General features: G+C 50.5%; 1 protein-coding gene across 5 annotated transcripts in view; it reads left to right on the top strand.

The window, feature by feature from the left end:
• FAM53B (family with sequence similarity 53 member B) overlaps positions 1-24,219 on the top strand; it is a 124,571-nt gene that overhangs the window by 41,621 nt on the left and 58,731 nt on the right. For 4 of the 5 annotated variants that reach the window (XM_015148393.3, XM_077944914.1, XM_077944915.1 and 1 more), the window contains 2 exon segments: positions 6,353-6,407; positions 20,106-20,878. In XM_015148393.3, the coding sequence (XP_015003879.3) occupies positions 6,353-6,407; positions 20,106-20,878 (828 nt within the window). 5 annotated transcript variants of the gene reach the window in all.

Below are 24,219 nucleotides of genomic sequence, written 5' to 3'. Positions count from 1 at the left end.
GCACCTTCTCGCATGGGCCCTATTCCAGAGGCTGTGATCACCTTGGAGCCCCTCCAGGCTTTGGAGAGAGACACACGATGTAAATAACTGAAGAAATACCGAAAATAATCTTAGTCTAGTGATGACATCCACAGGACAGAATGTGAGATACGCTGATGCTAGCATTTGCTTTGAACAGCCAGCAGAGGTTCAGAGGAAGTTGACGGGGTTTTGCTTTAGCTTCCTAAACTGGTAACATCATCCCCGTGTAAATACCATCAAGATAACAACAGGAACGATGGAAAATAAATTTTCTTTTGTTTTCTAATCAGACTAAGAAGATGACAAGTAGAGGTTTAAGATTTAAAAGGAAAGCATGACTGTGGGGGAGGCCGGGACTGGTATCAGCACAGGCCACTTTGGAATTATGGGAGCAGACCCCAGAGGCGCAGCTCACCCTGGGTCCCCAGAGTCAGGCCTCAGTCACAGAGGCGGGAAAGTCTCAACGTGCAAGGGAAAGTCACCAGGGTCCTCGCAACCCTGGGTGTCATGTGGCACTGGAGGAGGAGCTCGTGGCCAACTCTGAGGCCTGTTGAGGGGTGTGAGGACTTGGTCTCCCTCCCAGCCTTCTTTGGGGTTCATGCCATGGTTCTCTGGTTCCCCTGTTTTAAAAAACTAAATGCTGGTGAAACAACTGCCTTTCCCTCAAAGAAAGGTGTGAGGAAAAAAGGAAAAAAAGGACTGACCAGTGCTCAGCATTTTGCCTTTCCCAGCACAGGGCCCACCTGCCTGGGGAGAGTTGGCCCTGAGGCTCAGCTGTGCCCATGGCCCTGACTTCGCTTGCATGGCCAGCAGCCATGGCTGGGTCCAGTTCCCCTTTCCCCGACTCTGCCTGGTGCCTTCCTCTGTCGAGTGGGCTCTTCCTTCCAGTGTTCTAACATTAGCTGCTCCCCTGGAAGGCAGCCCAGACATTTGACCTTGGAGCACTGTGCTCCCTCAGCTCCTTCCCGCACGCCCACGCTCAGGCCAAGAGCCTGTTCTCTTGTTTCCAGAGTGACCACCTCCCTTGGCCAGGCCCACTCTTCTCTCTGCAGCCCATCCTCCCTTAAGGCTGAAGACCAAAGGGAGCTGATGGCTGGCTGCTCCTGGGCAGAGGGCAGTATGCGGCTCCAGACTGCCTAACTTTCCCTATAACAACCAATACTAGTCTTTTGGAGGGGCTGATCTGGTAGATAGACAAGCACTTCCTTCTGCACTTGTCTGATTAGGATGCCAAAGGCTAAATGACTTTTCTTATTTGAGGAGTTAGTGGCCATGTCAGGCCTTATACACAGTTGCCTGGGCACTGGGGTTCTTCATACTTTGGGCCATGCTAAGTTGGCACTTTGAGCTCAATAGCCCCAGCCAGGATCTCTGGCAGGCCCCAGGCTGGCCTGAAGTTAGAACGCAGGAGTGCATAGGGTCCAGGGCAGCGTGATGCCTTTCACCCTGGGCAGGCAGAGATACCAAGGGGCCCGCCCATGCTTTGGCTAACCCCGGAGCCTCAGGAGTCAGGGCCACCGTATCTCTATCAGCATCTTTGAGAATCTTCATCCAAAAGCATTGTTCCCTCTTCAGCTTCTCTTTCTTGTCTCAGGCCTGGATCTCGTTTTTGCTTTCGACTGCCACAGTCTCGCGGGGTTGCATTTCTGGAGTGTGGGTGCTCCGCTCGTTCCCCCATAGGGCATGAGTGTGAGCCTCCCCCAGGTGCTCTGTGGCTCCCTGTAACACCGTGTCAGGAGATGGAAGATGTGACTTGGTTGCTTTAGTCGATAATGTACAGAGGAAAGTTACGAAGAACCGTGGTTGTGGCCTGGCATTTTCTGCAGGGCCAGTTCCTCATTTGGAGCCTTAATTGTGTCTTTATTTAAGCCAGGGCTGCTTTCTTTAGTCAGACAGATGGCCCTGAAGCCTCCATTTGATTTCCAGCTTTTGCCTTTCCTACGAGGATCTAATTCCAAAAACCTTTTCTCGTGATCTGAGGAGTCTCACAGAGATGAGGCCCTGCCCCAGGGTGGGCTCGGGAACAGAGGCTTCACAGTGGGAGAAACACAAAGGGGAAATGTGCTCTGGTCTTATTTCACTGCAGACCTCAGCACTGCAGGGCTCGGATGCTCGCTGAGTGCAGACACTGAGTGTCTTGTGAAACCTCAGAGGGCCGAGGGGTTCCCTCAGGGCCTGGTGGGGCCTCCACACCATGATTGGCTCATTCTTCCCACTGTGGGTGCAGGAGGTTCAAAGTGTTGGAAAGGCTGTGTGTGTAGGAATGGTACATACCAGTGGGAATGTTAGCATATACCGGGTATCTTGGGGAATAAAAGGCCCTGGCCAACCTAGAGCCAAGCAGGAGCTCTGCTGGTTTGCCCATGTGGAGTTGGACCAGGGAAACCTGCCAGCGGTCAGGGTGTACTGGGGCCTGGCACCCTGGAAAGCTGTCAGTACATGACATTCTGGCCTGGCCGCCACTGGCTTAGCTTCACAGATGGGGCTCAGAAAGCAAGATGGGCCCTGATCTGGTCTGAAGGTAAAGCACGAAATTAGTCAGGGTTCCTTCTTTGTCAGCGCCAGAGGCCATCCCCAGCTAACTCACCCCAAGAGAGAACTCCCTGGAGCACGGGGAGAGCTCTCAGGGCTGGAGAGGAGGGGGCCAGTCGGGCCCCAGAAAGGGCATGACTGGAGCAGCTGGGAGGACTTCAGAAGCAGGTGCCCACGGGCAGACTGAGAGCCTCCCTGCTGGGTGGATCAGGCCCAGCTCTGTGGTTCAGGAGTCAGCCATGGAACCAGTGTCTAGGCCTGAGATCTGGTCCTAGCCCGGGGCCAGGGGAGGTGGAGGCACCTTGTTTGACAGTCCCACTAAGACATGATCCAGTGAGGGTGAAGGTATCCCAATTCAAAATTTGGGGTGCTGCTGACAGAAGAAGGGGGCCGCACTACTGGGCTGCGCAGTTTCATCTCTTCAGTGAGGAGCAAGCAGTGGCTCGCCTGGGATGGGGAAATGGAGAAGTCGTTCCTTCGAGTTGGAAAATCATAGTGTGCACCATTGCTGGTTCGTGGGAACCCTTAGGTAGAGGGCTGGAGACCGGCATGAGGAGGCCAGGCCAGCCTGCGAGGTAGCTCTGACTCTCAGGCTGGCCTCTCAGCCCTTCCCCACTGAGGTTTGACTTTGCGTGAGGCCAGCGATTTTGGGAGACAGTAACTTCTGCCCAGTGAAAATCCATTTCTGTTGCCTGACATCCACTGGGTGTGCGGCCTCAGGAGTGGGACAGGCTGGCGCTGACAGGTGCCTGTAGCCGTGGTGCCTGCTGTCGGCTGTGAAGTTGAAACCAAGACAGCCCTCCTTTCTCAAGAAGCTTCTGTTCCCATGGAGCAGAGAGTCAGTACAGGAACAGATGTTCCAATACCTGCCATGTTCATTAAATGAGGCGATGGGAGAGAGAAAAGTGGGTGGGAGGCACCGCTTTAGCCAGGATGGTCCAGCAAGGCCACTGAGGAGGCCACGGGGCAGGAACAGCGCAGAGCGTGCTGCGTGAAGATCCCGGCACAAAGCCCCTGAGATGGTAGTGACTGGCCTGGCGCCACTGGGTGGTGTGAGTGAGGAGGGGAGGACCAGAGCAAGATTGGGGGTACTCAGGTTGGCTCATGTGGAGCACTGTGCACTGTGGAGGAGAGGTAGTGGCCGGGATTTGATTCTGGTTGTGGTGGGAAGTTGTTGGAACAGGATGACATGGTCCGATCTCTGCTTTAAGAAGATGGCTCTGGGTTCTGGGTGGAGGGTGGGAAATGGGGGCCCAGGGTACAGGCTGTAAGAGCGGTTAGGAGGGGCGTTCACTGGGGCTGGCAGTGGCTGGGATCGGGGCCAATGGTGGGGTGGCGAGGAGTCTGTTTTCCAGGTTGGAAATGGCAGGCCACTCTGGGGACCTGCTGCAGATGCTAAGTCCTCACTGAATGAATGAATGAGCAAGTCGAGTGAATGTATGAACGAGTGCCTGGGGTGCGTGTGTGCTGGCCCAGTGCTGTTTCTGTGGGCAGACAGACCCCGGCATCTCTGGCAGTGTTCCTTGTGACGGCCTGGGTCAGAAGGGCCCTGAGGTCCCTCTTGGTCTAGAACATGCCAGCTTGGTGAGAGGCGGCCAGCAAGCACTGTTCTGCTGGCCAGGCAGGGGGCGGCTCGCTATGTGGCTTCCTGCTTCGGTGTGGAAAGCCCCAGCCCCTCCTGCATGCGTGCCAGTGAAGCACACAGGGTGCTCCAGTGTTCCTGCTCTCTCTGCTCTCCCCAGCCCCCATCCTGGTGTGGCCTCTGTGGCCTCCCAGCCTGGGTTGCCTTCTCCTACCTGGCAGGCATGGACTGGGGGCCGGGGTTCCCCAGGGGGTGTTTTCCTTATGCCCAGGTGTTCCCTTAGTGCTGGGAGCCACCTCCCTTGGCAAGCCAGACCCTGGCCCGACTTCCCTCTCTGAACCTGGGAACTGGGGGCCTGCCTGGCATCCACAGGCTGAGCTCTCGGCTGTGCAGGCAGCGCAGCCCCAGCAGCAGGGCTCTCATGCGCTTGTCATCCACTTTCCATTGCATGACTTTGGTGTGGTCTCAGCTGCACCTCTCAGCTGGGATTGTGTGGCGGGGGATGGGAGGAAGCAGGTGCAGCCGTTTTGAATTCTTCCCAGATATTTCCACAGATGGTGGTAGAGGGGATGGTTACATCACTGTGGAATCCAGGAGGGTGACCGAGTGTGATGATACTGTTAGGATCATTTTAAACTGAGGAGGGCGACCTGTAGGAGGACTGCCCCGTTCCCCTTCAGCCCTAGAAGCTCCTGTGGTCCTCAATACCAGTCTAGGCATCCCTCCCAGGAGGCCGCCCCGGTGTCCACCCCCATCCCAGCACACTTGCCCTGGACATCCCCTCCAGCCCCGATCTCCCCGTGGTTTGTCTGTGACTGTCTTCCATGAAGTGTGAGTCCTCCTTCACCTCTGTGTCCCCAGGCTGGTCAGGATGGACCCTTAGTAACCCTGTGGGATGAACACAGTGTTGACCTCGTGCAGAGGTCCCTGGATTGGGTAGATGGGGATGAGGTGAGGGAGCTGGTGCCAGGTGCTTGCCACCCTCTTACCTGGATGGGCCAGGTGTTCCCAGTCAGCTCCACCGTCCTGCCAGGCCTTAAAGAGCCAGAACCTGGGCCCTCGTCCACTTACCAGCCTGGAAGCCTTGTCTGTTTGTGTCATTTTGATGGGGAGTGTTGGGGGTTCCTTTCAGAAGTTAGAACCTTCTGTGACAAGCTCATTTCTCTGGGCCTGAGAGCTCCTTTCACCATTGTACGATCAGCCCCCAGCACAGCCCGCCCAGAAAGAATCACCACCCCGTGCCCACTGAGCAAGTGGGCGAGTGAGTGAGGGAGCCTCGGAGCACTTGAGGCAGAGCTGCTTCCTGGGGCTCTGGCTGGGTAGTCTCTGCTCATGAGAGGACCAGGCAAGCCTCTTGACCTGGGTATCACCTAGCATGAGGAACCCCCAGAATATTCTACACCCAGCTTACTGTGTAGCCATGGAGCAAGTGCCCTGGATTTGGGGTTCTTCTAGGCCTCGTTGGCCTATTTTCTGCCCAGTGGCCATAGCGTTCAGTTGAGGGTAGGCGGGGGGCATCAGGAAAGATGTAGAATGTTTACAGTGGAAAGGAAACTATTGTGGAAATACAGTGCCAAGGAGTTCAAAAGCCATCGCTGTTATGTTGAGACCAAGTATAACCCTTGAGTTTCTGTTTCAGTTCAGAGAAAATGCCTCAGGGGGCCTCAGTGTAGCCACAAAACAGTCTGCAGAGCAGAGGCCAGCCCTTCTGAGCTCTCCCCATGCTTCTCACCAGAGCAGGAGAGCTGTTCTCCCTGGATCTGGAAGGGAGGGGTCTCGGAGTCGGACCTGGGGCCCTCTGCTCCCTACTTGAGGTTCTTCGTGTCCCCAGGGAGGTCCCCTCCTCTTTTGGTCTCTTCTCAGCCCAGCTCAAGGAAGCTTGTTCCACTGTTTACCATCCATCCTGCCCCTGGGCCGCCTCCACATCTCTTATGTGGAAAAATCCCCTCATGTCAGAAGTGATGGGGCTTTCTGTGTGTTTTCAAAGCCCATTAACTCAATGGACTCCATAACTCACTAGAGACTTGGGACAAAAAGTCTGGGCCTAATTCTGTGCAGATGTTTTCTCTTTGAATACCTTTTCCTCCTTTCCCTGATCTGACATTGGCAAAGGACAGTCACCCTTTTATTGTGACTTTAGAAGGGATCAGTAGAGAGTCAGTGCAAAACATGCTTCCTATGATTTGAAGAGTGAATAGCTTTTCTGGTTGTTTTCAGCACACGCCAAAGAAGATGAGTCAAGGACCTACACTTTTCTCTTGTGGAATTATGGGTAAGTACTCAAGGCCGTCCTGGAAGCTGTCCTCCTAGTCCTTCCAGCCAGGGTCTGAGTCCTCCAGGTGAGACGCTCAAAGCACTTTCTGGACACAAGTTCAAAAAGAGCAGCCCCGGGACTCTTCTGTGTGTTTTAACTATTTTGGTCCCCTATGGCGCCTGAGTGAAGGGACGGGCACTAATGTGTGGTTTACAACTCCAACACTGAGAATTTCTGTCTGATGATTAAAGTAATTCATGTTGATTTTTTTTCATTCAGAAAATGCACAATAGTGTAAAGTATGCAGTAAAAATCTCTCATAGCCCCAATGCCCAGGGAGAGTTACTGTTGATGTTTTTGTGTATGTTTATGTTCTTAGCATTTTTTATATAGCCCACTGCACGATGAACATATAATTATGTAAAACTATATTCGTTTGCTTTTTTCACTTGGAGTAGTTACCATCATCTTCCCACAGCATTAAAATTGTTCATTCCATGCATGTTAATGGTTTACAGTGCCGCATTGTGTGGTAAGTGTGTCAGGATGTCTTTAGTGATGTAACTACATCTAGGCTGGTGGATCAAGGGGCTGTTTTATTTGCTGTTGTGATGAACAGTGACTGTGTAAGTGCCTAACTCCTTGTCTGCCTTTGAGATGATTTGCTAGGATAGTTTACAGGAGTGGAATAGACAGGCTGGAGGGCAGGGACATTTTTAAGGCTCTTGATTCATTTTGCTGACATGCCTTCCAGAGGAGATTGCCTTGATCTTCTGTTTCTGTGCAAGTGTGAATTACTGTTTTTTGTAGGGGGCAAAAAAGATGACCATTGATTATGTTGATTTCTTGATGCCTCAGGTGATTGGGCATTGTTTGACCTCTCAGTGTCCCTCTGTGGCTCTCCTTGCCCACCTTTGGGGACGTCTTGCCGGATGAGTTTCTGTAATGTCTGTGTGGACTCAGAAACCACTCTTGGATGATGGATGACGACTGTGGGCTTTCAGATTCGAAGGTTACTTTGGTCAGACCTCAGAGTTTCCCTTGCCTTTCCTTCTCGGTCCTTCCTGCACGTGAGGTGTTTTGTTTTTCTTCTTCAGATACAGTTGCTGTAGATGAGGCGATATGTTAGATTGAGCCCTGTGCCAGGCTTCGTACATGCCGGGCCCCGCTGGCTCTGCCAGCGGCTTCATGCACATATGGGAGAACTGAGGTCTAGTGAGGTGGCCCTCTGCAAGCTCCCTCAGTAGGCAGAGTTGGACTCAGGTGGGCGATGAAGGGAGATTGTTTTCTTCTCAACCATATGCCATGGCTCTGGGACATGTGGCGGTGCTCTTGATGCTGCCGCTGAAGAAGATGGAGACAGGGAGATCAGCTGGCCCTGGTTTTCTGTATGACATACTTCGGAGGCCCGTCCCCACAGGATTGAATACCTCCCCCATGGTTTACGGCTTTCAGCAAACCCTCAGTGCCCCAGACACATAGCTCAGAAGCCTGCCTCATTGCCTGCTTCCTGGGACAGCCTCACCTTTGAGCTTCCTTCCTGTGTCATGCTGGGAAAGAGAGAGAGGCCCTGGCATGCCCAAACCTTCAACCCTGCCTAAACTTTAGCTGTCAACCGGGCCAGACCAGTAAACTGGGTTGTGGAGATGTTGGTCTTTATTTCAAGGATTTCTAGTCTTTGCACTATGTAAGTTATAATAAGGTGAATGTGTGGTGGGTTTGTGATGGCAGAGAGACTCACCCTTGTAGGGGCAGGTCTTGAGGCCCAGAGACCAAGGCAGAGGCCCCGGGGAGAGGAGGTCTGTGGGGAAAAGCCCAGATGGCCCAGGAGAATCTATCAGAGGCTGCGGAGCCCAGCAACCTGCTTTCTACCGGGGAGGCCGTGGTTTCCAGGAGGGACTACGCTGTGTCTCCAGACTCCTGTTTACAGAGTGACTCTTTAGGAAGTGCTGGCGGGGTCCCAGTGCCTCCGTCCCAGGCTCTTCTCCTCTTCAGCATGGTCCTGTCTTCCTTCTGCTCTGTGGGACAGTGCCAGGGCACTACGAGGCAGCAGAGGGAGAAGCGGGGAGCCGTTGTACTGGTGGGAGGTCTTTGGAGTCCCCTCGTTCTCCTCTGCTGCTGTCTGTCTATGGGCCTCATCTTTCTGTTGCTCAGCCCCTCCCTGATTCAGGAAAACCCTGACCTGCATGGCTGTGCCTCACTGAGGTGTTTCACTGACCGCATTTTGTTTCATTTGCAGTGACGTGCTGTCATAGATACGACTTGAGCACCTGCTGTGTGTCAGGCACCTGGTGAGGGATAGAGTGGATCAGACCCTGCCCCTTCCCTCAGGGAGGTTTCTGTCTGGTGGAGGAGAAAGATCAATGAACAGTGAATTCCGCGCTGCTTAGGCCAACTTCCACGAGATGTGGAGGCCCTTGAACTATGGGGATACCACCCCGTCTTCCTGGCTAGGTTTCCTCACCTTGCAGATTGTGGGGATTTAAGGTGACGGCCACACACTAGCGCACATCCTCCCTCCTGCCTCTGTCCCTTTCCTGCACTTGCTGGGAGAGAGGGGTCAACAGTCAGGAGCCTTACCCTGTACACTCTGTCTAGTGGAAGCTCAGGTTACCTCTCCAGCCCTTTTGGTGCTCCGTGAACTGGGAGTGCACCCCAGGCAGCAAGATTTCATCAGAGGTGTACCTGCTTTTCTTTTCTTTTCTTTTCTTTCTTTCTTTTTTTTCTTTTTTTTTTTTTTTTTTTGAGACAGTCCCACTGTCGCCAGGCTGGAGTACAGTGGCATGATCTTGGCCTACTGCAACCTCCACCTCCTGGGTTCAAGCAGTTCTCCTGCTTCAGCCTCCTAAGTAGCTGGGATTACAAGCGTGTGCCACCACGCCCAGCTTATTTTTGTATTTTTAATAGAGACGGGGTTTCATCACGTTGGCCAGGATGGTCTTGATCTCCTGGCCTCGTGATCTGCCTGCCTCAGCCTCACAAAGTGCTAGGATTACAGGCGTGAGCCACCGCGCCTGGCATGCCTGCTTTTCAACAGTGGGGAAGAGAATACTCTGAGGGGCCGGCTGGACTTTTCAAGAGGGTTTTGGGCCCTTCTAGCTCTTGACAATGCTGTGCAAAGATAAAACACCAAATTATCATAATCACCAACCCCCAGCCTGTCTCCTGAAGATAAAAGATTCATGTTCTGGTGCTGATCAGTGGAATTCTCCCATGAGAGCTGGGGACAGTTAGTCCTGTGACTCAGGATTTTTTCCTCCTGAGCCCCATGCCAGGGTCCTCGCTGGAAGCCAGTATGAGTTCAAATTTCCCGAATGTTCTGCAGAAAATCTGGGCAAGTGCAGTAGAGCAAGGAGCACAGCACCCTGGTCACTTCTTAAAATGCCACCGTTTCAAGTAGCTCAGCCTCCTCTGCACCCACTTAGATAAAACACGTAACTAATATAAATCGAATACTCACAACAATGCCTTTTTAATTTTATTTATTTTTTTTGTTTGTTTTTTTTGAGATGGAGTCTCGCTCTTTCTCCTAGGCTGGAGTGCACTGGTGCAGTCTTGGCTCAGGGCAACCTCCACCTCCTAGGTTGAAGCAATTCTTCTGCCTCAGCCTCCCGAGTGGCTGGAATTACAGGCGTCTGCCACCATGCCTGGCTAATTTTTGTATTTCTAGCAGAGATGGGGTTTCACCAAATTGGTCAGGGTGGTCTTGAACTCTTGACCTCAGGTTATCCACCCACCTCAGCCTCCCAAAGTACTGGGATTACAGGTGTGAGCCACCGCGCCTGGCCTATGCTTTTTATTTATTTTTTTAATTAAAAGCACTTCACGCCCTGTGATTGCAAGCTGGATACCAGGCCCCTCCCCACTCTTATCCCCTACCCCAGTTTAGGAACTTGATACAGAGAAGTGGTTTTGTGCTTCTCAGTGTGGAAGAGAGAACAAAGCCAGCATGGAGTGTGGATGGGAGAAGCAGAGAGGGTAGAGCTGAGCACTGCCCAGCCAGCCCTGCACCAGGATTGAGTGCCCCTTATTAGGGTGCCAGCTCAGTCCCCACCACAGGGCTCCTGCCAGCAGAGGCTGTTTTGACTCTTGGCTTCCTTTCTCATCTCCCAGAGCATCCCCAGCTCACCTTCTTTGCTGAAATGGAATTTCCTCTACAAAGCTGCTCTGGGAAAGAGCCATTTATAAGACTGGTTCTTGTGCTCTCAACACAGGAAACATAGGTCAGGTGGCAGCTCCGTGGTGCGGCCCACCCACTGGTCAGCCGACTGGGCGAGGGAGCCAGCCCTTGCTCCTGACTCTGATTTCTAGTGGGTACAAAGAGGGGCCCGGGCTGTGGCTGAGAGTCATCCTGTGTGGGGAGAAGCAGGGCCACATGTGGACTCTCAGTCCAGGCTCCCTCCACATCTTCTGCCATTTGCAGTGGGGGACCCAGGGTCACACGTGTACTAGTTTAATCTTTTTTGGTGAAACAGGCAAGTGGAGTGAACGCAGTCTCCATTCACCACCCTTGGCTAATTGCAGCCATTCAGTGCATTTGTATTGTAGGGACAATGGGCACCACACATTCCATTTTCCTCAGCACTCAGGCGAGGAGGAGACCTGGAAATCACTCATATGTAAGAAAGCGAAGGCAATACCAATTATTTTAAAAAGGCTACTAGGAAAAGTCTTGTAAATACAAGTCAGTGGACAGAGAACAAAACAATTCATGTGCTAAAAAAAATTGGATGGAAACCCATAATTACTTTAGGAGTTATGGTAATAAATTATTTATTAATGTAAATTATTTCACAGGCAAAGAACATAGAGGAAACTTGAGCAGAAGGATCATACATTATGTATAAAAAGGAATTGTAAAAATATTATAGCAGCCCTCCTTGTGCCGCCCCAGTTCAGGTTTGTCCGCATTTTAATTATAAGCTCTTACTTTCAGGGTTTAATTACTTGGCTGTTAAAGTCTACTCTGTACATAAAAGGGTTGTTCCCTGGGGCACTCTCTGTATTAATTTCTACAGGGTAAACCAGTTGGCTGTGTTGAGCTGGGGAGGACTAAAAGATTTTGCTTTGAGATTTGGTAGCTTTCGTCTTTAAACTCAGCCACTGTTTGTCATGGAAAGTGGAAAGTGATTGCACGTTGTAGGAAAAGGGTGGCCATCAGAGCTTGAGTGTTTTTGATTCTTAGAACAAATAAACAAATGAATGAATCAAAATGAATGACAGCAATAACAAAATCAGAGCTTCTCAGGCCCAATTTTTGGTCTCTGCCACTTTTCCTGTTTTGCAGAGACAACCATTTTGAATGTGGTCATTGGGCCAGGTCCTCCAATAAGAGACTGCGTGTTAACCAGTATAGGCTAGAATGAGATTTGTTTTTATTGAAAAAATATTATATCCATATATAAGTGTGTGTGTGTGTATATATATGTATATGTATATAGGATTTTTTAAGGTTTGCTTTATTATTTTTATGATGGTCATATGTGTGATTTTTAAAAATCTCTAAAATAGTTTGTCCATGTAGGGTATTTAAATTCTTCCTTGTACCATTCATTGGTTTCAGGCAGTGTTTCAGGAATAATAAAGCACAGAATGGAAGTAGATGTAAAATGTGGTTGGCACATGACAAGTGTTGCCAGTGACAAGTGAAAACAGAGCTTCCCAGGGCTGCCTTCTTACCCAGGTTGGGCTGACTTAATGGGGAGGGGACCACAATAGTGCCAGAGGACAGAAAATGGCCACTGCCAGCCTATCTGGGTGCCATGCCTTCCACATGAAGAGATGGTCAAGTTAGGCAGCCTGGCCCAACTGCAAGAGCATGACCTTGGGACTGCAGACTCTTTTGACATCCGAGCTCTGTCATTTGCTGGACGTGTGTCCATGGGGGAGATGTGACATCGTTCTGAAGCCCAGTCTCCCCATCAGTCAGATGGGGACTGCTGTGACAGCCCATGAGATGAATCACGTGCTTGGGATGCACATTCATGCTCTTCCTCAGCTTCAGCAAGGACCCTATTAGAGTGTTAGCTGATGAACAGTAAATATGCATTTGTTGACCGTTTCGTGAAAAGCTCTGCCTGTCGCCAGTTCCCTCATCTGTTTAATGGCACCCAGCTTTGTTGTGCACATCAGTTGAGAGATGCATCACCAGCAGCTGCCCGTTTCCCATGCTCTGTGCACACCCACAATCAGGCTGGAAATCCAGAGGAGATGGCCCAAACTGACCTTATTGTCCCTTCAGAGTTCTTGTTGCCATTGCAAATACTAGCTGTTCCCTTACATTTATGAATGCCTGGGGGGTGGAGTAGGAAGGCCCGGTCAGAACCGAAAGGGCTGTCATGAGACCCTAGCCTACTCCACCTTGTGCAGATCGTGAGATTGAGGCCCCTGTTCCCAGTGCCCCATCTGGTATGGCTTTTAACCTTGAGGATCCCACCGGGCATCTTTTTGTAAGAGCAAAGACTTCCCAGAAGCAGCGGCAGCTGCCATGGGCCACCACAACTCTGCTGGTAAGGGCAGGGTCCTGGTAATGGCTCTGAACCCCGAACTTTGTCCTTAGTAGCCTCTGTCACCTCCCAGAGCCCTGCAGACCCGCCTGCCTTCTTCCTTGGATGTGGGTCCTGATGGAGCGCTATCTCTAGCCATCCGAATTCCTTGTGCCTTGTGTGAGGAACTTGGTGTCCTGTGTTGCTGTCCCCCAACCCAAGACACAGCTGCCATTTTACAGTCCATCTCAGGTGCGTGGGCAGGACCTGAAGCTAAGGCCTGGCAGGCAAAGCCCGAGGACCTTTCATTCCTGACACTGCTCTGAATTGAGTCTCCTTCTGGTCATATAAGCAAAGAGACCCTCCAGGGAGCCAGAGGCTCTCAAGTCCATTTAAAAACAGATGAGACAATCATGGGGGAGCTCATGTCATTGCCCTGCTTGTGTCCCCCGCACCCCCACGCAAAACCACCTTCAGAAAGACACCTCGGCTCTCTTGATTTTCCCATTGGTGATTTGGTGAGCTTCTCCCCAAACCAAGCATAGAATCTTTGTGGCCCTGAGGCCAAGTTCACACAACCCAACCCACAGGGCAGGGGAGAGATACTCATTGTCAGCACAAGTAGATAGGTGTGAAATGTAAGAATGAGTCAGCTGGTCCTGATCTGACAGCAAGCTTGCTAATTGGGGCATTTTGTATCTTGGTCTGTACTTGAGGTGCTTAACCTTTTCTGGAAACTACATTCTGCGTACTTATGTGACCATAAGGCGCCATCGAAAACATAGTACAAGCTCTCCAGGGCTATAAAGCTCCTCTATCTTTTGAATATATGAAGGCTTATAGTCCCCCAAGAATCTGGGGCCCTGGGAATTTTCCTTCAAATTTAAGGGTAGAAATGGAAATAAGAACATTTGAGGTCAAATACCATTCGTGTTCCTCTGAGTGTTTTTCTTGCTTCGAGCTCTAGGATCTGTGCACACAGCAGTCTTCTGCCCTTCTTAGTCAGACAGTGACAGGACCAGAGCCTTGTGAGTGCAAATTTGGGGATTTGGGTCCTTGTCTCTGCATATGTAGGCATCTCATTCTCCTGTTCTTTGTGGCATAATCAAAAGTCAGAAACTGCAAGCTCAGTCATCAAGCCTCAGCTTTGGAAGAGCCTAGTCTGTCCAAGACTGTGAGAGAACTGGGCCCGAGGATGCTTGTGTGGCTCCCCCTCCCATCTGCAGGCAAAGGCTCATGTGTGTTTGCGCTACACACAAATGCACATGCTCTCACGTATGTATAATTTCAGACTTGTGAAGATAATGCTCACTGGGGACACGGAGAAGCTTTACATGCCCTAAAGGCTAAAGCAACAGGCACAGCATAGAACTGAATGGGCTGGTGCTGTGCTCTCAGGCTGTGGGCTGTTGCGCCCTGCTCAGGTCTGCCAGCGGCTTGGTGTCAGGCTGCAGGTGGATGGGGGCCCTTCTGTGTATCTTTAGGACACAGCTGATGGGCCATTGTGTGTTCTCAGGGGGAAAGTGGGAGGCTTCACACTCATCTTGTTCACAGGAGTAAATTAGCTTCTAAGGCCTTTGCTAGTGGCTCTCCATCGAGAGCATGTTGTGTAGCTTGAGAAGGAGGCCCTAAGGATCCTCATCGTGTCCTGTGAAACTTCTAAGTACTTGAAGGGTGAAGTGATCCTTCTCCATTCTTCTTCCTGGAATTGGCCCAAACCGAAACATAAAACACCAACTTTCAGTGATGTTATGAATTCAAATTTGTAGAGACCAGAATTGTCAATCCTCCTGAAGCTTCGGGGCAGTGGGGCTGAATGGTCTGGATGGGCTGCCATTCTGACAGATGTTTGAGAACTCAGTTCTCCATGTCATCCGCTTTCCAGAACAGCATTTCTCAACATTTTTGCATTGAAATAACCTGGGGAGCTTGTTAAGATGCAAATGCCTACCCAGAGAGATTCTGATTTACCAAGTCAGAGACGGGGTCTAGAAACCTGCATTTTAACAAACACCCCCAAAGGATGCTCCTGTAGGTGGCCCGGAAGCCACACTTTGAGAAATCCTAGTCAGAGAAGCCAGGTTTCCATTCCAGCCAGATTCTACAGAGGCTGGCACCCAGTTGCAGCTCTGGTTGAGTCAAGCCTCAGCTAGGAGAGCGTTTTCCAGTACCGTTAATTATCCTTATGATGACTGCTGCTTTTGAGAGCCTACTCTATACCCTGTATGAGATGCCTGTTTAATTCTCATAATAGCTATGAGGAACTGAGTAACTAACAGAGCTGAGGTTTGAACCCAGGTCCTTGCCCTTTCCGCTACACCAAGTGACTGTTGCTCAGTAGACTCCTACATCATGGCCATTGTGACTTGAAAGAGTTATAGTTGTTTGTGCAGAAGTGATACTGAATGGAGGGGGCAGGGGCACCCCATATCCTCTTCTTGGAGGCCTACCGAGGCCCTTTGTACGGTGTGACGTGAGGGCCTAGCGCTTGGGGCAGTTTGCCATTAAAAATTAGCTTCTATTCCTGTTTCTTTTGTCTGGTGATCTGACCCAACAAATCGCTTTCTGTTCCCTGAGCGAATGGGGAAAACACAGGGCTAAACATAGCCTTGATTGTTTTTACTTTTCTCATATTGTACTTCTCAAAGCGATAAAGATAGAAACAATTACAATATTATCTGCCTGCAGACTGAACAAGTGGCCACCTGGCTGGTGTTGATACACAATAACAGTGCTTTGCATTTTCAGAGTGTCTTAGACATGACTCTGCCAACCCATCTCCTGGCTGAGTCACACATGGCCACATGGCCCAGGTGGGGCAGACAGTTCAGGGCACAGCCCAGGTTGGACTTACCTGGCCAAGGAAGACTCACCTTTGCCAAGGACAAAAGACAGGTGAGTCCAAGGGGACACCACATCCTCTTGTAGCTTTTATCTGCAGTTTGCAATCCACTCCCTCATTCATGCACCACTGACTAAGGTCTGCTGTGTGCCTTGCTCTGTGCTAGGCACTGGGGAGCCACACTGGGGCTGTGCTTGAGAGTCTGTGGCTTTAGGAGGAGAAGTAGATGTGTAAGCAGATCCATAAAGTTCAGGTACCTCTGTGCTGTACAATCATAGAGCTAGGAGAAGGCGTATCTTCAGAGGATCTTTGAGTTGGCTTTTTAAATGAGGAGACTCTTGGTGAAATGAGGATAAAGGCAGGAAAAGAACATTCCAGACCTTTGCAAGGGTGTGAATGAGTGAAAGAGCTGATGTTGGGGGAAGCTACAACTTCTCTTCACAGTTAAAAACTGACTCTTCGACTCTTCCCTACAACAAATCTTATAGGCCATAGAAGCTTACTCTGTAACATAGAAGGAGTAGGTCCTGTAGGAATTCATCACCCAGCTCTGATGTCCCTGGGTTTTGGTGGTTACCTCAAGGCCCAGCAAGTTGGACTTCCAGCCTTTCTGCATATAGGTCTTACCTGTGCTTGCTCCTGCAGTCTAGTTACTTAAACTTTAGTTTTATAAAGAATCGCTGGTGCATAAGAATTACCCTTTTGGGTTGTCTACACAAAGCTGGGTGGAGGAGGTGTACTTTGTGGGCTGGTTCAGGAATTCTTCAAGGATGGTTTTGATTCTATGTGATTATTTTCTGACCTCCACTGTCATAGGAGGTTTGCTACCTGGAGTGTAGGGTTTGTTGGGGGAAATGATGAGGAGATGGGCCCGGGTGCCAGTCTGAAATGCTTGTCTTCTTTCCCAGAAGCAGCGGGTGACAACTGAAGCAAATAGGCCACAATAGGTGGGGGCTTCAGGAAGTTATCTAGAGGCAGTGAAGAGGTAGGCCTGGAGTAGGGAGGCCCTGGGGGATTCCTTCAAGAAGCACCAAGATCGCAGGCTGGCCATGGGAAAGGAAGGGCAGATGGGAGGGATGGTTTAGCTGCCTCTCGATTTCCCTTTCTTCTATGATTTCCCTAGAGATGGGGAAAATTCCAGGCCAGTGGCGCAAAAATGGAATAGAAAATGGCATCCTCTGAGAGTGGGATCAACTCCTTTTCATCTCACGGGTTTCCCCGAGGCCTGGCGGAGACACAGTCTGTAGTATGCCTCAGGCTCCGTGAGCACCGGCCACCCTTGCTGCTCTGTGCCAGACCCGGTGGTTTTTTCCTCAGTCGGCCACATTCCTGGCCCATCTGGTGCCTCAGTGCCTTGTCTCAAAAGAGAAGTTAGTGGCCAGCGTTTGGTACAGCAACTTCCTGAAAACCCAGAGGAGCCAACTCAGCAGAGGGCGGGCTGTGGGCCCCCACCCTGACCCTGGCTCACTTCCTGAGTTCAGCAAGGGCACAGCACCAGTGGGCTTGGTGGTCACATCCCCCACATACTCGGTAAGACGTTTTTTCTCAGAACATTTGGAGACTATAGAAAAAAGAGAAAAAATAAATTAACCAACCAGCTGTCTGCCGATCCACTATTAACATTTTGGTTTATTTCCTTCTTACCTTCACATACAACAGACATATTTTGCTAAGTAGAAATCACACCCTCTATACAGTTTTACATCCTATTTCTTTATGCTCAACTTTATATTATTAGCATTTCCCCACATCATTTAATGTTCTTTGAAACTCTGCTTCTTCATGCTCCATGTTATTCCTTGATAATTTATTTAACCAGCCCCTGCTGTAAGATGTTTTAATTATGTTTACCATTTTGCTATCGCTCATCATTTTGATGAACATCATCTTACATAAATCTTCACTTTTTTCTTAGGATAACTTTCTGTTTTCTTTTAAATTAGATAACTGGGATATTTGTGACTCTGTCAACAAGAGTTTATATTTCCTTTAATTTTACTTTATAGCCGGTCACGGCGGCTCATGCCTGTAATCCCAGCACTTTGGGAGGCCAAGGTGGGTGGATCACTTGAGGCCAGGAGTTTGAGACCAGCCTGGCCAACATGGTGAAACTCCATGTCTACAAAAAATACAAAAATTAGCTGGGCTTGTGGTACACTTCCATAATCCCAGCTACTTAGGAGACTGAGGCACCAGAATAGCTTGAATCTGGGAGGTGGAGGTTGCAGTGAGCTGGGATTATGCCACTGCACTCCAGCCTGGGCCACAGAGCCAGGTCCTGTCTGAAAAAAAATTTTTTTTTACTTTATATTAGTTTATTGGACTTTCAGCTGCTGACCAGTGTCAAGTTGAAGCTGATTTAATAGAATGGTGAATACCCAAAGGGAATGGTTTCCTTGGTGGTGAAGCCTGTCTGAACAACCTAATATAACTTGCAGGAAGGGGTACGTTGGATGGTTTTTGGAAGTAATTGATCCAGTCTAGTTGGAGGAGCAGATATTGAGACCTGCTGTGGTCAGGCCCTGGGAAATTTCAGAGATGACATGAACGATGTATGATGAAGGAATTGGATGTTTAGCGACAGTCTTGCTTTGTTGCAGCTGGCTTGCCTGGGCTTTTGGAAGGTTTCTCTCCTGCATCTCCAGCTTATGAGGCCCTCCATGAATACAGCCTCTGGATAATTTCTAGCAGTGTCCCCTGCCAGGGTCCCAGCCCCTCAATCTGTATCTCATGACCTTGGCAGGATGCCCAAGAGGAAGGAGTACCACTGTTAGCTGTGCCTTAGCTTTTCCTCTGGGCTCCTGGCCCTCCCTTTGGGCTGCACAGGTCATTCCCGTTGAGTCAGTCAAGAAGCTGCTGCTTGTGACGCTCAGCTGGCTGTGTCTCTTGGTGCCCTTTGAGGAGTGGCCACTGGTAGAGGAGATAGGTTTGTAGTCCTTGCTGCCTCGAGCACTCATGGGTTAAGTCTCAGTTTTCTGCGCCTGAGCCCATCTTGCCTGACCCATAAACTCCTTAAGGCCAGGGCCAGAGTCAGGCTCCCCTGCAGTCTGCCTCAGCGCTGCAGTGTAGTGAAAAGGGCCTGTGCTCTGGGGCCTGACTAAGCTGGGTTTACATCCTGTCTGGTGCTAGCTCTGTGGCCTTGGGCTAGTTGCTCAATGTCCCCCAAACCTTGGTCTCCTGATCTGGTCCATGATGGTACCTGCACTCAGGGTGCTGTGTGGATTACACAGCCCAGGTGAATGCTCAGTAAGTGATCTGCATTGCTGTGAGACCCTGCATGCATTTAAATACCTACCAAATATCATTTCAGGTTTCACTTGTATTCCTCTCTTGACTGACTCAAACCATTCACATGTGCATGATTTATAAATATATATAGGTTCGAGAAAATAGTACTAACAGGTTGTTCCCTGACAGCATGGCATATTTCTTAACTTTGCTTTTATACTGTAGACTTGAATACAAGAACTATGTCAAATTTATCTTTGCATCTCCTAAAATTCCCCACATGGTGCCTGATTTCATAGTAGAAAAACAGTAAATAGTTCTTGAATATTTCACAAAATAAAGGTTCAAGTGCAAATGTAGCATTTCATAGCAGGATAGGTTATTTATTTGTGTATTCAAGTAAAGACCTGAATACATAAGTTTAAGTGGTGCCCTTAAGTCTGTGAAGCCCAAGACTTGTTCTTATAGATTTTAATTGCTTTAAGTGAAAAATCGAGTGAACACAGAGAAAATGCTGTGATTGGCAGCCATTGGTGACATCGATGTTGAGCATTTTGATGGAGGTGATCTAAATCAGTACCAGCTCCAGCTTCTATTAGCAAAGGCTTTCAAGGTGGAATTGGGGTGAACTAACCTGGCAGTGCCCCAGCCCTCTTTTGGCCTTGGCCATCTGAGGTGTTGAGACATCTTTGGTTGTGGTCTTCTGCCAGGGCATCGAGTCCCTGTCCTGAGAACTGCAGAGAACCCAGTGGCACTTAACGTATGTCTTGTCCTGACTCTCTTACTGGCCAGGGCAGGGCTCAGGGCAAGTTGGTTTCCCACCCATAAGATGAGAAAGCATTTTGGATGAAAAATATTGCTTTGGATTCTCCTGGGAGACAGTATGGTACACTGGAAAGAAAACCATATCAGGAGTCCCAGGGGTGTATCTGGATTCTAGGCCCTGCTCCGCTTCCAACTTCCAACTCAAAGCCTTGAGATTCACTTCTCCTCTCTGAGCCTCAGTTTCTCATCTGTAAAATGAGGTTGGACTGGATGGTTTCTAAGGGCCTTTTGGCTCTAAGATACTGTGTTTGAAACGGGCTGTTGGTGTGGAGATATTAAAGGGCTGGAGCGAAGGCCTTCTCAAATCCTGTTTTCTCCTTGTCATTTATGAACCAGAAAATGACAGATGGCGAGACCTGGACAGGAAATGCCCTCTTCAGATTGACCAACCGAGCACCAGCATCTGGGAATGCCTGCCTGAAAAGGACAACTCACTATGGCACCGGGAGGCAGTGACCGCCTGTGCTGTGACCAGTCTGATCAAAGACCTCAGCATCAGCGACCACAACGGGAACCCCTCAGCACCCCCTAGCAAGCGTCAGTGCCGCTCACTGTCCTTTTCCGATGAGATGTCCAGCTGCCGGACATCATGGAGGCCCCTGGGCTCCAAAGTCTGGACTCCTGTGGAAAAGAGACGCTGCTACAGTGGGGGCAGCGTCCAGCGCTATTCCAACGGCTTCAGCACCATGCAGAGGAGCTCCAGCTTCAGCCTCCCTTCCCGGGCCAACGTGCTCTCCTCACCCTGCGACCAGGCAGGACTCCACCATCGATTTGGAGGGCAGCCCTGCCAAGGGGTGCCAGGCTTAGCCCCGGGTGGACAGGCAGGTGACACCTGGAACCCTGACCCGCACCCCATGGGAGGGGGCCGGCTGGACCTGCAACGGTCCCTCTCTTGCTCACATGAGCAGTTTTCCTTTGTGGAATACTGTCCTCCCTCAGCCAACAGCACACCTGCCTCCACGCCAGAGCTGGCAAGACGCTCCAGCGGCCTTTCCCGCAGCCGCTCCCAGCCGTGTGTCCTTAACGATAAGAAGGTCGGTGTTAAAAGGCGGCGCCCTGAAGAAGTGCAAGAGCAGAGGCCTTCTCTAGACCTTGCCAAGATGGCACAGGTAAGAGCCCCAGCATCCTGGAGTCACCTTGGTGCTCACTGGAGCCTCTGCTGGGTCTGGGCCGTCCTAGACAAGCATAGAACACCAGTTTCAGAAATACCCAGGAGTGGGTTAGTTTCCTTGTTTTTAAAAATCCTTTTCAAAGAAAGATTATTTCCAGTTGGTTTTTTAAAAGCGTTTATTTCTTTCTATTTACAACCAAATATTCCCTTTCACTGTGAGTGCAGTGCTAGGGGTACAAGGGCAGGTGGATGGGGAGAGGTGGGCTGTTGGTGGGCAGACTCACTGGACCAAACACAGGTGTTCCCCTCTGGCCCTTCACTGAAGCCGTCTCTCCCAGGAAGCCGCCCCTGCAGCTGCTGCAAAAAACGTTTACACACACTGGCATTCAGTGTCCCTTGGATTTTGCTGGTCCTGAGATCAGGGGTGTGGGTAATGGTTTCCGAGAGCTAGTGATTGTGGAGAGCTTATTCCTTCGATTAAACTGTTGAAATGTGAGGCCCTCAAGATGCTGTGACCAACATTCTCTGAGCTGCCTCTGCAGTCATCCTTGCCCTTTGCTGTAGAAGTATCTGGCCACACGCCCCTGTCACTTGGACTTTATCCTCTTTGTCTTGGAGCTCTGCCTTGTGCTAACACTGATCTTGGATATTGATTTGAATGAGATGAACTTGGGAGTTCATACTCTGTCATCAGGAGCGTCTCTGAGCCTGAGAGTTGGCTGCATCTGGTTCTGGCTGGGGATGAGGAAGTGGTGCTGGCCCTTGTGACCTCTGACTCAAGGATGGGTGGATGTGATGGGCCACAACACTATTGGCTCTGTGTTCATCTAGGAGCTGTCAGTTGCTTAATGCCGCAGTCTGACCATCATCTTTTCTGGAATTATTTATGTAAACATTGGTCTCACTGGGTTTCAAGGGGTGAAGATCTTCTTGTTGGTGAGGATGGTTTCAGAGGGGTTGGCCTTGGTCACTCAGCACTATGGCCACATCCAGGGCAGGCGGGCTCATCGTGCTCACTGTGTTTTGGGCGGGCATAGCTGACTTCCTTCCAAGCCCAATGTTGTTTTCTCAATTGGATCTTCTTTCCTTTTACAAAGAATGTGCAGTTTCTCTTCATGGGGTTTTGTTCTTCTCTCCTTTAGTTCCTACTCCCAACATAGAGGTCTATCCAGAAAAGAAGAGGTGCAGGTGTCTTAAGTCTAGAGCATATCTGGCCCCAGAGTCCAGACTTTCTGGCTACCTTTGTTCAAGAGCCTGGGCACTGGCTGGGGCAGTGGGAGGGCAAGATGGTGGTGTGCTCGTTCCTCCCCTGTGTCAGTGGGATCCGCCTGGGGGAGAGCCTGAAGGGGTGTGGGTCAGCGCTCCTGCCCCTCCTCAGCTGGTTTCCATTTCTTCCATCGTGGCTCCAGGCGTGTGCCGTTCTTTTTGCAGTGTAGTGGAACGTTCTTGACTTTACTAGCTGGACAGGGATTGAACGCATTTATTGGACACCAAGAGGAATTTCCCTTCTCCAGAAAAATGTAAATAGGTAAAAAGTCTGGAAAGGTGACAGATTTGGGTGACTTCTGAGGAAAACCCAGAGCCCAGAGTTCTGGGTATGATAATGCTTCAGTTACATTTTTAATGCTGAGCATATTTTATTACCTAATGAGTAGATAGATAATAAAAACAACATACATGTTATTATATGTTACTAGCCACAGCTGGAATAACACCACTGGCATCATTGGAGACATTTCTTGACCTCGTTTGGTTAGATACTATTTAAAAATACAATGCTCAGTGGGGCTGCGCCCAGTTGTATAGATGGCTTCATTGGCCCCAGGCAGGCCTCCCAGATCTGGGAAGGTGCGTGGAACCTGAGGAGGCTGCTCTGGCTCAGCCTGTCTGTCCTTGGCCGCCTTCTTGGCAGCGGGTCTTGAGCACAGGGAAAGTAGAGAGGGGCCTCTGGAAAGTGTGTGTGCCCAAGGCCTATGGCCAGAGCCCTGAGGCTGGGCCCGTGAACGCTGAGCCATGCCCCCACTAAGAGTCTAGACCCTAGTCAGCCCTCTTTTCATGGGGCTCGGCCTGCTTTGGCTCCATCATCAGTTGATTTCTAGCCTGGGGAGGTGGGCCTTGCTTTTCTGTGGGGCCCTGAGAACGAGGCCTAGGGTATCCATACTATGCATTTATCAAGAGCCCTGGATAGTGCAGGGCCTCGTGCATGGTAACCTGATGAGCTGGGCATGTTGCTGGTGTACAAGGACTAACATGTTGCTAGATGGCCACTGAGGTTAGACCACTAGCCACAGACCCCAGTTTCTACATGCTGTGGCTTCACTCAACATTTGGGACCACTGAGAAGGGGCTGGGGTCTGCTCTGCATGCCCATGGAGGCAAGACTTGGAGTTGGGCTTTCCATATCTTTGGAAGGGTAGGCTTGTACCCAGGTGTGGCCCATGCTTCCTTCCGCTGGGCTCTGGCTTCTCTTTCGTGGGCCTTTTGATCTTGGTTTACACATTGCCTTTGGGGGTGAGAGCTCCACTTGTGCATTCTTGTAAAGGCGCCCTTCGTATGTGGGTTCTGAGGCCAGGTGTGTGAGAGTCTGCAGAAGGCCTTTTCAGTTAGACCTTTGGAGCAGCTGGCCATTCTGAAGAGCCCCAGCTCCCCTAGAGGCCCCGACTGGGGCCCAGAGAAGATCTTGAGGGTGTGCGTGAGTACATGGGGTCTTCCCTCTGGCCATGATTCGATATGGCCAGATGGACTGTGGTAGCTGGAGCCCCTCCAGCCTGCCCGCAGGAAAGGGTCCAGGGAGAGAACCCAAGAGAGTAAGAGGGCAGGAAGCTCCGAGGTCCAAGGCCCTGCCCTCATCTGTATCCACAGTTGAGTTCAGCAGGAGCAAGTGCCCTGGGGTGTAGACTCTGTGCTAGAAGCAGAGGATGTCAGGAGATGTGACCTCAGAGCTTGTCCATTCCAGTCCCTCTTGAGGAAACTGAAGCTCTCTTGGTCCCTATGCTTGCCAGGGCTCTTTTGGGCATGGTGTTCACTTTTGGATCTGCATTTAGAAGGCGACATTGACACACTAGAAGGCCTCCAGAGGTGGGGCCGGAGACTGGAAGCCCTAGGCAAATTGCTTGACATGTCTGTGCAGCAAATGCCACCACTGCCACAGGATTGTGGGAGGAGCAAGAGAAACAACTGTGGATAATGCGCTATCCATATGGGTGTGTGTTTATATATGTGTGTGTGTCCACATCTGTTGATATGTGTGTGTGTGTCTGTGTCTATATGTACACACACCCCCCCCCCCACCCAGTGCTTTGGCTGGCACAGGCTGGGTGCTGACAGATACTCATGATC

The sequence above is a fragment of the Macaca mulatta genome, chromosome 9 (assembly GCF_049350105.2).
Source record: "Macaca mulatta isolate MMU2019108-1 chromosome 9, T2T-MMU8v2.0, whole genome shotgun sequence".
In the NCBI taxonomy this organism is placed as follows: Eukaryota; Metazoa; Chordata; class Mammalia; order Primates; family Cercopithecidae; genus Macaca; species Macaca mulatta.
Note: the sequence above shows the minus strand (reverse complement) of the source record. Positions and strands in the feature narration are given on the sequence as shown.